The sequence below is a fragment of the Pavona decussata genome, unplaced genomic scaffold (assembly GCF_977016875.1).
Source record: "Pavona decussata unplaced genomic scaffold, jaPavDecu1.1 SCAFFOLD_425, whole genome shotgun sequence".
NCBI classification, from domain to species: Eukaryota; Metazoa; Cnidaria; class Anthozoa; order Scleractinia; family Agariciidae; genus Pavona; species Pavona decussata.
This window is the reverse complement of record NW_028145782.1, coordinates 26445-40023: the sequence shown is the minus strand read 5'-3', so window position 1 is coordinate 40023 and position 13579 is coordinate 26445. Positions and strand designations below refer to the sequence as shown.

Below are 13579 nucleotides of genomic sequence, written 5' to 3'. Positions count from 1 at the left end.
TATTTAAGATGATTGTTTAAAACTTTCAATTGTTTTTAACCTCCCGTAGGCGACTACTTGACACACAATCTGCTGTATCTCGCAAGGGCGGAAATTGAAAAATGAGTCGCCTTAATATACTGGCCACATCATCACAGCGGACGCCGTAAAACTCACAGTCGGATTTACCGGAAGTTTCTCCCGAAATAGCTTAGCATTGAAACAATTAATAAAATACACCTGCACTATACTGTACACTGAAATAAACTTTAATCAGATTGAAAAATAATAATAATAATAATAATAATAATAATAACAGCATTTATTTAAACACAATTAGAGGAGGGTCCAGCCGGTGTTCAGCTGTCGTGCAGTGTGTAATTATTCAATACTTAATGTCAGTGCACGTTTTGAGCTTAAACTAAACTGACACACGTGGCCTCTGAGAGAATAAAGTGCGTTCAACTTTCCTGCAGCAGTTTATTGTTAGCTCCAAACTTATCGACGCACAAGTGTGGGATTGTTTTGCAACCTACAGGCCTGCTGGTGTTTTTAATGCTGGTAACCACGGACATCACAGGTTTTATAAAAGAGCTGTTTCCTTTTTGCTCATGTCGGTTTCGTTCCCTTAAAAATGTAGACAGCGCCACCTGTTTTGGCATTGAAAAGAGCTATGCGAGTACCATCGCTTTATAGCTTTGAGTGCACGACGCTTTACACTGTACGTCTTTTAGTTCAGAGCCAGAACTTTTACTCCGTGCAGCGCCGGATGCGCCAAGTTTACAGACAAACGCGTCTTTTGCTATTTCCCAGGGCAAAACCAGTAGGGGCCCGCTATTTCAGCACTTCGTGAATCTCGTCATGTTTATTCCAATTCTTCGACTCAGTGAGTTCTTGGAGCGAGATTTAATTATAAAAATAAACGCTAAAAGCGATCGACGGTTCGACCGTTCAACGGTCCGTACCAAGTTCGGTGTTAAGGATAACTTAGAATAAACCCTGCATATTAATTTGCAATTGTAATGTCTTTGAATAACTAAGTCGCCAAAGTGCATGAGGGTGCTTAAGTATTTACATAGAAACATTAAGAAATAGGGGCATAATGCATAAAAAGCTAGTAGAATAAATAACGTTCCTTACACAAATCATATGATGACAAGTGATTAGATATTAATAGTAATAAAAACACGAAAAGGTGTAGTAAGAAACAATGAAGTTTGGGATAATTAATAAACAACTTCGCGCGGATAGATTCACATTGTTTGTTAAGCTTTGGTTTGAACTCACGGATGAAGAGCATGTCAAATATTAGGCAGTCGAGCTTGTGCTGATATTTCCTCAGGAGTTTGAAGTTCCGTGCAATGTTATCTGGCTCCTTCAAGTTCCATCCAGGATCCCTCGAACAAAACACCATCCTACAATTTATGGAGGCGTAAATTATGGAGACTGATTGTCCGCAACTACAAGTTCCTAGAGAGCGAAAAGTTCCCGTTAGAATCGCCATCGCACGCAAACAACTAGGTGATCTTAGCCGGGAGGTAAATGTCAACGTCCGTCCGTTTACACCAGCCTTATTAACGATCAAGGATGAAAATGAGAATTCCAGTTTTAACAATCTTTAGTGTTTGCAAATTGTAAAGTAAAATTTATTGAGTGGATCTGTTGAGTTAAAGCAATATACATTGCGTGACTGTGCGGTAAACGAATCGAATTTTAAAAAGTTTACCCCACGCTATCAGAAAAGTGATGTTTTTGAGCGTTTTCTATGAGAAAGGAAATTTTTCAGTTATAACGGTGGTTGAAATCGAAATTCCATGCAATCATTAAAAAAAAAAAAGAAGCGGATGAAAACGAGGGACAACAGCTTCTTGTTCCTTGAAAGTAAAATTTTTTTCATATTACAGTGCAAGAGGAGCATGCGTGCGTTCGTCCGAGTCGGACGTGTCGAATGAGCGTAACAAAATCTGCCTCCATACTCCTTCACCCCGGTGAGGGTAAAAGGAGGAAAGAGTTTGCGGAATGGCCTGCGGAATGGCATAATTATGCGAAATACGATTTACGCGGGGAATAAATTAACGGAAGAGCGCATCCTGTTTTCGCGCCAATTTTATAAGAGCAGCAGTTTTTTCGATGTTGCGGACTATTAAACAACCAAACAACAGATCGAGGATTAGAAAATACACGCCTGGGATAGAACATGTCTGATCGCCGGTTAGGTAGTGACAGTGAAGAAATCGATGAAGTTTCGCATTCAAGGAACTAAGAATAAATTAAATTTCTAGTTGACAAAAAGAACGTGGCAGCGAGTAGCCTAGACAAAAAGCAACACCAGACTGGAGAAATAACATCAGTCCAAGGCCAAAACTATTATGCGAGAAATTTTAAATTTAAACTCGGTCATTTTATCAGACTCTTTGACGGTTACAATTTGTACAACTCATGTTCTACTTTTTCTCACGTTACATTTTCGTCGAGCGACGAGTACTCAAGTCACTGTTGAGCTGCTGAGCTAGCTACCTAGCTATTTAATACGGCGATTCAGGTAGCTATAGTTCAGTTACGCGTTATCGAACTAAACATATCCGTCTTTAATTAAGATCTTTCAGTGCCAGACGTCCCAACCTAAAATGAGATTTAAAAGCGAAAAAGCCCTAGAGCAAAAAAGCAGATGACAAGTATGGTGTCTAATTATCGACACTGGTTGTTTGAAAGGTTGTGAAACTATTCTTATCACAAATGCATTTTGGTCAAATTGTTGTTCATTTTCCCGCTCATGACAAATGAATCATGGAGCATACAGGGTATGAGAATTGATCTTTTACCGAGGGTTTAAAAAAAAAAGAAAAAAAAGGTTTATTATTTGCCCTCGGTAAAGGATCAATATTTGTCCTGAGAAGACTTCACGCTGCCACGTTATTTTTGTCAACCAAAGTTGCATGGAGTAGAGTGAACATGAAATTTAATTTACTACGGATTTACTGATAGTTTCTTTGAATGCGAAAACTATAAACAGTTTTCATCGCTTACTTTACCCTCACTTCTTCCAAATCAACAATCAGACGATCAAATCCTCGAATTGTTGTTAACATTTAGCGAGAGTCCGCAGCATCAAAAAAGCTGCTGCTCTTATAAAATTGGCGCAAAAACATGACGCGCTCTTCAGTTAATTTATTTCCCACGTAAATCGTATTTCGCATAATTATGCCATTCCTCAGGCCATTCCACATACCATTCCGCAAACTCTTTCCGCCTTTTACCCTCACCGCCTTCACCCTTGGTGATGAGAAGTAAGCGCCTGCTCCGATGACAAGAAAAGACCGCAAGAACAAACGAGGTGATCAAGGCTCTGAAGAGCTCAGCGACGCCAAACGAAGCAACATGGCTGCAAGTGAAGCTGGAGAGAATATGGAGATGAAAGAAACTTCGTCAACTGAACCTAACTAAATTGAAACTAGAGAAATGCTAGCGAATATTCAAACTTCAATAGCAAATATCTTCAAGGAAAAAGTTAAAACAGAATTAACGGAATTGACAGGGTCGGAGGCCCCTGTTGTCAATTATAGGGGGGGGGGAGGGGGGTTGAAAACGAGCGCCGGGGTCGCGACTTTGTGGGGGGTTCTGGAGCCATCCTCCCCCAGAAAATGTTGAAATCTAGGGGCTCGGAAATGGTTTTTTCAACATTCTCCATTAGATATTTTCTGTCGAAAAGTTTCCGACAGTTTTTGTATAACGTTGTAGCTTTGTAAATTCTCGTCACAAAATAAAGCAAGTACAATGACTACTTTCATCTAGTGAAAACTTTTATGTATTTTACGTCTTTTCTCAAATAACTTGTGAGCATGAATCGAATTAACGTTTACGGAAGTACAGTCAAACCTCTCTTTGCGACCACCTCTCGTAAGTGACCACCTGTCATTAGCGACCACTTTTTCCAAAATACCAAACGTTTTCAAGTCAAATCACTATAGATGGAACCCACCTCTCGTAAGCGACCGCTATTTAAGATGATTGTTTAAAACTTTCAATTGTTTTTAACCTCCCGTAGGCGACTACTTGACACACAATCTGCTGTATCTCGCAAGGGCGGAAATTGAAAAATGAGTCGCCTTAATATACTGGCCACATCATCACAGCGGACGCCGTAAAACTCACAGTCGGATTTACCGGAAGTTTCTCCCGAAATAGCTTAGCATTGAAACAATTAATAAAATACACCTGCACTATACTGTACACTGAAATAAACTTTAATCAGATTGAAAAATAATAATAATAATAATAATAATTATAATAATAATAATAATAATAATAATAATAATAATAATAATAATAATAATAACAGCATTTATTTAAACACAATTAGAGGAGGGTCCAGCCGGTGTTCAGCTGTCGTGCAGTGTGTAATTATTCAATACTTAATGTCAGTGCACGTTTTGAGCTTAAACTAAACTGACACACGTGGCCTCTGAGAGAATAAAGTGCGTTCAACTTTCCTGCAGCAGTTTATTGTTAGCTCCAAACTTATCGACGCACAAGTGTGGGATTGTTTTGCAACCTACAGGCCTGCTGGTGTTTTTAATGCTGGTAACCACGGACATCACAGGTTTTATAAAAGAGCTGTTTCCTTTTTGCTCATGTCGGTTTCGTTCCCTGAAAAATGTAGACAGCGCCACCTGGAGTAACAAGAGTCAAGTTTCTTTCACAAGAATTGTCTCACTCACTGTATCGAGTAACTTGTGAGATACAATCAATCATTATAGACCCTAAGACATTTTACCTAGAATAATTTTGGACCAGTCTTAATAAACTTGTAGCTAAGAAAAGTTATTTCTATGGGTTTCGATAAGCACTAGCAAAAGGGTTAGGTCTCCGCAATTACGAAATGTAAATTACCCGAAATTTAGACCACCTGTGGTCTGAATTACTATTCAGTCAAAAATGTTACGAGATACGATCCCTTGCTTAAAAATGACTCTGGAATGACAACAATAACTGTCATTAACAGTAACTAAATTTCATAACAACTATAAAATGGCGTTTTACAACATATTATTACAAGTTTTGATCCATATTATGAGTCGGTAGTTCATTGTCATTGGCACTCTTATGGCATCACTATCATCTCAACACAATAGTTAATGAAAATCCGCCACCGTGAATTTCCCAAAATTTCTCTTTCTCATCCAATGATAATCACGCTTTCATAAGCGCCGGCATGCCGCAGAATTCTTTAGTGCTGATTTATTTACTCGTCAGCTGACTCGTGACTTTGGCTTTCCTTCAGAGCCGATCATGTCAGTGGAGGTGGTTCGAATTTCCCGATTTCATTGATATTCTGTAACAAAGTTTTACAAGTGACGAGTTGTCATGTCACTGATACGTAACATTCCTCCATATGATAACTGAGACACGTTTATTACGACTTGATGACATAAAGTGGAAAACATAGGTGACGAAACCTGGAGTGCAAACAGATACTCCAGATAAAGCCCTCACAAATCCTTAGAAAAGTTTTCTAAGGGTTTATGAGAGACACCAGGAGGTACTTACAGTACGCGATGTTTCCGTCCTCTCATGACTAATCATCGTCCCCCTCTTCGTTAATTGGATAAGTTTTCTCGAGTTCGTCCTTGTCAGGTGACTTATTAAGCATCTTATTGAAAGGCTCTCGAGAGACACAACTGATAGGCGCTCTGGCGGTGAAATGCTGACGGTGCATTTCTACAGTGACATCGTTATTCTGGATGCCCTCTGCGGTTGCGCGAAATGGAAGAAGCCTATAGAACACATTGCTACCGTATCCACCACCAAGACAGTCCCCAGTCGGTCAGTTTTTAGATTGGTCATTACTTGTAAAACTGTTGCGGCCAGTGGCCGCCTGCATCCGCTGGTGGAGCTTTGAATTTGTTAGACAGTCACAAAAGGACCACAGCACGTCAATACTTTTCTCTCGACTTTGGATCATCCCCACAACATTCAGACTATGGTTAAAAAGCTTCCGCTGTCACTCCAAGACAGATGGCGCAGAGAAGCAAGTAAGCTCCGAGCGACGACAAATATCACTCCCACTTTTGCTAACTTTGTGGAATTTGTGGAGACTGAAGCAGGAATTGCAATGGATCCTGTGTATTGACGAAAAGTGCTAAAACGCCAAGATATCTCAGATCGCCCTGGTCGTTTTAACAAAGGGAAAAACGCTCACAAGCCGAAAATCGTAGACCGTTCATGCGCGACAAGTCGTGTATCCAGTCACGCGACGGCGATAACTGCAACACCCGAAGCTAAAGGGCTTGGCCTAGCTAACTCGTGTAAGATGTGTGGATAGACTTATGACCTTGATGACTGTGAATAGTACTTAAAGAAGACCTTCCAAGAGAGGAGAGAGAGTTCCTCAAGGACAAAGACTTGTGCTTTGCATGTTACCAAGCTGGCCATAGGTTTAACGGATGTGCTCAGAGGAAAACCTGTAAAACGTGCTCCAGACGTCATCCTACCGGGCTTCACGATGATAACTTCCGTCTCAATCAAGTGGCAACCAAGAAAAAGAATCCGTCATCAGAACAATGTACGGATGTCCTCGCTGCTACCCATGTTGAAACAAAGGAGGCCGTTTGCAGCGCTGTCGCATAGGGAACCCAATAACTGCCTTGCTTATTGTTCCTGTCAGATTAAATATCAACCGGGAAAGAAGTCCTTACGTATGCCATGCTCGACAGCTGCAGCACTGGTACTTTCTTGCCGGAAGACATAGCTGCTTGCTTAGATGCAAAGGGCACCAATACGAAGCTAATGGTGAAGACAGTGAACGGCACTCAGTTACACGATACTAAGGCACTGAACGGTTTGAGCGTTACGGACCTCAATGGTGAAAATCGCATTGATTTTCCGAAGACCTTTACTAAAGAAGACATTTCTGCGATAGAAGTGGATGTGCCTGCACCTCAACTCGCTCATAACTGCAATAGAATAGCCGTTGTAGAGGTGGGATCAGAGAAACCCCTTGACCATCACTTCGCCGTACAGGATAAGGTCAAAGAAATTGTCACGCCACAAGCATTAATCAGGATGTTTGAATTGGACTTTCCTGAAAGATCTGACGAGAGCGCCCACCAGTACTCGCAAGAAGATAAGAGATTTCTTGAGATTGGGAATAAAGGCATTAGGCGTACTGATGATGGCCATTACGAAATACCTCTACCCTTCCGCTCTAAAGACGTGCACCTTCCTGACAACAAGGAGCAAGTGTTCCAAAGAGCATGCTGGCTGAAGAGAAAGCTGGCAAGAAATAAGAAATTTCACGAAGATTATGTCAATTTCATGAATGACATCATCCGAAAAGGATTTGCCAGAAAAGTGACACCAGATCGCGTTCCCGCCAGGTCAGGGCAAGTGTGATACATACCCCATCACGGTGTTTACCACCCCCGAAAAGCCAGACAAGATCAGAGTTGTTTTTGACTGTAGCGCACGTTATGGAGGGACATCACTGAACGACCAACTAATGCAAGGACCGGAGCTGACGAGTCGCCTTGTCGGCGTGTTGACGAGATTTCGCCACCAGCCAGTCGCATTCATGGGAGACATTGATGCTATGTTTCATCAGGTTCGAGTACCCGACAATCAAAGAGATTTTCTCCAATTCCTTTGGTGGCCTGACGGTCTTCTTGATGAGGCCCCTACAGAATACCAGATGAATGTTCATCTTTTTGGAGCAGTATCTTCCCCAAGTTGTTCCAACTTCGTTTTTTGACAAGCCGCAGATGATGCTGAGAAACATGTTGGTTCGGAAACAGCTGATGTTTTGAGGAATAACTTTTACGTGGATGACTGTCTTCGATCGGAGGATTCAGAAGAAACAGCTATTGAAAGATTACGTGGTGTTCGTTCTGCATTTTCTCTTGGAGGATTTAATCTATCCAAGATTGTCAGCAACAGAAGAAACATATTGATGAGCGTGCCACATGACATTCGCGCACACGATTTAAGGACTTTGAACCTAAGTTGCCATTTCCTTCCAGTTGAAAGGGTCGTTGGTGTACAGTGGGCTATTAAATCGGAAACGCTCGGGTTTCGGATAATCCTTAAAGACAAGCCACTCACTCGCCGTGGTATCTTATCCACCATCTGTTCAGTGTATGACCCACTCGGAATATTCAGGTGACGTATCTACGAAGTGTAGACGACAAGGGTAACATCCATTGTGCGTTTCTGATGGGGAAGTCTCGAATGGCACCCCTTAAGGCCATAACGATTCCGCGTTTGGAGCTTACACCAGCAACTACCTATGTTCAAGTAGGAGAAATGGTTTCCAGAGAATTAAGCGATCCTATTGATGGAGAGATATACCGGACCGACATTACCACCGTGTTGAAATACATTCGAAACGAAACAAAGCGTTTTCACGTGTTTGTGGCAAATCGAGTGCAAAGAATTCGAGATGAGACAGATCCTATCCAATGGAGGCATGTGGACTCCGAAAATGATCTGGCTGATGACGCATCACGTGGTTTGGAGGGCAATCAGATAACTAAACGACATCGATGGGTCAGAGGTCCAGATTTCTTGTGGCATCCCGAGAATGAATGGCCTAAGTTTCTCTGCGATTTAGACGCAGTCTTTGCCGATGATCCTGAAGTGAAGAAAGTTGTAACACATGCCGTTTCTGATGAAAAGGAGGAAAACTTGATCAGGTTTGTGCGTTTCTCAAATTGGAACCCCATGAAACGATGCGTGGCCCGGATACTTCGCCTCAAGCAGTTTTTAGCTCATGTGCAAACGCCGTTGGAAACACGCAGAGCAGAAAAATTGAGCAGCCAACCCATGAAAGTTGAAGAATTACAACGCCCCGAAGAAATCATTTGGTGCAAGGATGTGCGTTTCCTAAAGAATTTGAAGCACTGCGCTAGATTCAAGGAGAAGAGCGTCAGAAGAATCGCGACCTCGTGAGAGTCAAGAAAGTGGAAATCAAGAAAACCAGTACGTTATATCGCCTTGATCCTTTTCTTGACCAGAACGGCCTGTTGCGCGTCGGAGGCAGATTCAGCAGATCGCAAGTCTTTCCTGATAATTTCAAGTATCCCATCATCCTCCCCAAGAAGAGTTTCGTGGTAGATCTGATCATTAGAGATGCACATGAGAAGGTTGCGCATTCTGGTCGCGGCATTACTTTAGGCACACTTAGAAGTCGATATTGGATCATAAACGCCAATTCCGTTGTGAGGCACTTCATTTCCAAATGCGTGACATGTCGGCGGCTTCGTGGTGTAGTTGGTGAGCAAAGGATGGCCGATCTTCCCAAAGAAAGGATTGCCCCAGCACCTCCATTCACTTACTGTGGCGTCGACTACTTTGGCCCATTCTACATCAAAGAGGGACGAAAAGAATTGAAGCGTTATGGTGCGTTATTTACCTGTTTATCTAGTCGAGCTGTGCATATAGAGACGGTGAACTCCCTGGAAACAGATTCCTTTCTAAATGCCTTGCGACGTTTTATAGCAAGAAGAGGGCATGTGCGTGAAATCAGATCCGATCAAGGAACAAATATTACCAGAGCAGAGAAAGAATTGCAAAGAGCGTTATCAAAGATGGACAACAACGCAATTCAGAGAAGTTTATGTATGGAATTCAAAGCTGATTGGGTGCAATGGAAGCACAACCCACCGTCTGCGTCGCATATGGGTAGCGTCTGGGAACGACAAATACGCTCAGTCCGCTCAATCCTTACCGCCTTAATGCGAGAACATGGTCGTAACCTTGACGACGAATCGTTTCGAACTCTGATGGCAGAAGTAGAGTGGATCATAAACAGCAGACCTCTCACCACTCCTTACAGTGACCCAGGAGATATAGACCCACTAACACCGAATCACATCCTGACGATGAAGTCTAAAGTCGTACTACCCCCTCCTGGTAACTTCCAGAAAGAATATGTTTATCTGCGCAAAAGATGGAAGAGAGTCCAGTACCTTGGAAACGTATTTTGGTCAAGATAGAGAAGAGAATACGCTCAATGCCTTCAGCAAAAATCAAAATGGAATCGTCCCAGGAGAGACTTTGAAAAGGGAGACCTGGTCCTGATCGTTGACGAACGTGTAGCACGGAACCATTGGCATTTGGCCCGTATTGTCCACACTTTCACTGACGAAGAAGGATATGTACGGTCTGTCAAGGTTACCACAGGAGCAACCTTCCTTGATCGCCCAGTTGACAAGCTTATTCTGATACTTGAGACAGAACTTTAGACCGGGTGTTTGAATCCCAGCCAGAGGAGCCATGTTGATTTCAGAGAACTGAGAACTGTCTTTTTTAGAGAATTGTCTGTAAGAGTTTTCTGCCGGTCAAACTCTTCGGGGAGCCAGATGTTGCGGCGGCATTCTTCTTTAACGAACTCTTTTGTTTTTTGGAACATTTTTTCTGTGTCACGCTTGCATGTCGTTCTCATTATTATTCTGTTAGTTTTTTCTGCAAACTTTGTCTATTGTTCCTTAGTTCATTAGTATAAATTCGCGTCTTAACTTTTCATTCATTCTCGTTTTGTAGTTTAGAATACAGTTTTAGGTTTTGCGTTTTTTTTTCTCCATCGCTTCGTTTGTCCGTTTTAAAGGCCATATAACGTTTGTAAGTATTATTTTTGGCTCGTCATTTCTGCTTAGTTTGTTTTTTCTATATTCTTGTCTTTTGCTTCGTCCTTTTGCTGCAGCAACTTGTATTTTCTTTGTTTATTTTTCTAGCAACCGCATCGATTATCGCATATAGCAACGTTTTACCGCATCGTTTCTCTTTATGTAATTAACGAACATTCGACATTAAAGAGCAAGATATAGCGCGTTGGAGCAATGGTTTTTGGCCCCTTCACCCCCTATAAAGGAGTGCACAATTTTGGCATGTAGTTCCGATACATCTGCCTTGTATACAAAAATAACGTTGACTTTACGCCGAGTATAAACATGGCTTATTGAAGATATCTGTATAAATACATAAAGTAGGTGTAAATCTCCACCTTACACCAGCTTTACACAGTGCTAATACACGTAGGTTGGCGTAAATCTCTACCTTACAGCGGCTTTACACAGTGCTTAAAGGCCTCGTAAAGGAGTCTCACTACTCTAGCTTTAAGTTTAAGCGTAAAGGTAGCGTAAAGCTTACATTTACCTAATGTAACTGTGGCGCAAAGCTTCTTAAATTGGAACTTTACGGCAGATTTATGCAAACATTACACCAACTGAAATTGTTTTTTTCATGCTGTGGGCCGCGAGGCATGCTTCCTCGTAAATTTTATTTTAATTCTTCTATAATTACGGGAAAAAAAAAAGAAAAACAAACGAGACTTTTTCTTTTAATTGCTCCGTGCTGTTTCTATTGTACAAAAGCTGATAACATTTGTCATCTGATCTTTAAATGTACAGGTATTACTACTGATATCAACCTTTAAAAAATCCCGAAATCTAACAATTTTAACTGAACTGCAGTTAACTCAAAGCTGTACGAACGGTGCATCAAGCCGAATGGAGATTATAACAAAACGGCACAGCCAATTGAGAGAAAAAAGAGAGCCAGTGACTAAATTTTACTGTATAAAATTCTCTGTTATAACTTGCATTTTACGGCAAAAAGGGGTAGGGACGGGGCTTAAAGCCCTCAACCCCTCCCTCTGGGAGGGCCATGCCTGCGTACAGATCCTTCTCTTCCTACCGTTGTTACTCATCCTGCTGATCCTGTGTTTCTACTGATCCTGTGTTTCTACTGATCCTGTGTTCCTACTGATCCTGTGTTCCTACTGATATTGTGTTCCTAATGATCCTGTGTTCGTACTGATCCTGTGTTCGTACTGATCCTACGTTCCTACTAATCCTGTGTTCGTACTGATCCTACGTTCCTACTGATCCTGTGTTCCTACTGATCCTGTGTTCCTATTGATCCTGTGTTCGTACTGATCCTACGTTCCTACTGATCCTGTGTTATTACTGATCCTACGTTCCTACTGATCCTGTGTTATTACTGATCCTGTGTTATTACTGATCCTACGTTCCTACTGATCCTGTGCTATAACTGATCCTGTGTTCCTACTGATCCTGTGTTCCTACTGATCCTGTGTTCGTACTGATCCTGTGTTATTACTAATCCTGTGTTCCTACTGATCCTGTGTTCCTACTGATCCTATGTTCCTACTAATCCTGTGTTATTACTGATCCTGTGTTCCTACTGATCCTGTGTTCCTACTGATCCTGTGTTCGTACTGATCCTGTGTTATTACTAATCCTGTGTTCCTACTAATCCTGTGTTCCTACTAATCCTGTGTTATTACTGATCCTGTGTTCCTACTGATCCTGTGTTCCTACTGATCCTGTGTTCGTACTGATCCTGTGTTATTACTGATCCTGTGTTCCTACTGATCCTGTGTTCCTACTGATCCTGTGTTCGTACTGATCCTGTGTTATTACTAATCCTGTGTTCCTACTAATCCTGTGTTATTACTGATCCTGTGTTCCTACTAATCCTGTGTTCCTACTAATCCTGTGTTCCTACTGATCCTGTGTTCGTACTGATCCTGTGTTCCTACTAATCCTGTGTTCCTACTGATCCTGTGTTCCTACTAATCCTGTGTTCCTACTAATCCTGTGTTCCTACTAATCCTGTGTTCCTACTGATCCTGTGTTCCTACTGATCCTGTTTTCCTACTGATCCTGTGTTCCTACTAATCCTGTGTTATTACTGATCCTGTGTTCTTACTGATCCTGTGTTATTACTGATCCTACGTTCCTACTGACCCTGTGTTCCTACTGATCCTGTGTTCCTACAGATCCTGTGTTCCTACTGATCCTGTGTTCATACTGATCCTACGTTCCTAATGATCCTGTGTTATAAATAATCCTACGTTCTGTAATATCCAGTCCAGTCCAGTCCGGAAAGTACATAGCTTGCGCATGCGTAGTGCGCACTGTATCACGCCATCGCACATGCTTTTCAGATTTACTGTGTTGAAACGAGTTTACTAAATAAAGACCAGTTATTTCATTGGCGACGAGGATAAAACGAAGAGAAACGAGGAGAAAACAGTAGCAAAAGAAGAAGCCCAGCAACAGTGGCTAGATGAAAGATTCCCTCGTTTAGAAGATATTTACGCGTAACTCGTTCGCACAACAGCAGAGAATCATGAGTGACAACGAAGAACATGAAGAACTCCAAGCTCCCGCCGAACCAGCTCCGGTGCGGATTATTACGGAAACAAGAAACCTTAGAGCCTCACCATTCATTCCTGGGGACGACCAGATCACTACTGGTAGAGCATGGGACGATTGGATCGAAGAAATCGAACGAGAGTTCCGATATTTCAAGATTACGGATCCTATCGACAAGAAAGATGCGTTGATCATCTACGGAGGGAAAGAAATTGCCCGGCTTGAGAAGAGCCTCCCAAACCCAACCGATGCAATGAACGATTATGAGAAACTGAGAAAGAAGCTAAATGATTACTTCACACCGAAGAAAAATAAACAGTACGCAAGGTATCTATTCCTCAAGATGAAACCAGCACACGGAGAAACAACCGTAGCTTATGCTGCTCGAGTGAGAGAGAAAGGCAACGAGTGCGAATTCGGAACAA

At 41.9% G+C, this 13579-nt stretch overlaps 1 protein-coding gene and 1 pseudogene across 1 annotated transcript; both read left to right on the top strand.

The window, feature by feature from the left end:
- The first annotated feature begins 5959 nt into the window (after positions 1–5959).
- On the top strand, positions 5960–7371 carry LOC146450815 (uncharacterized; annotated as a pseudogene).
- An 831-nt stretch (positions 7372–8202) lies between these two features.
- On the top strand, positions 8203–9968 carry LOC146450814 (uncharacterized). Its single transcript, XM_085099938.1, has 2 exons — positions 8203–8898; positions 8988–9968. The coding sequence occupies exons 1-2, from the start codon at positions 8203–8205 to the stop codon at positions 9966–9968; spliced, it is 1677 nt and encodes a 558-aa protein (XP_084956064.1).
- Positions 9969–13579: the final 3611 nt, after the last annotated feature.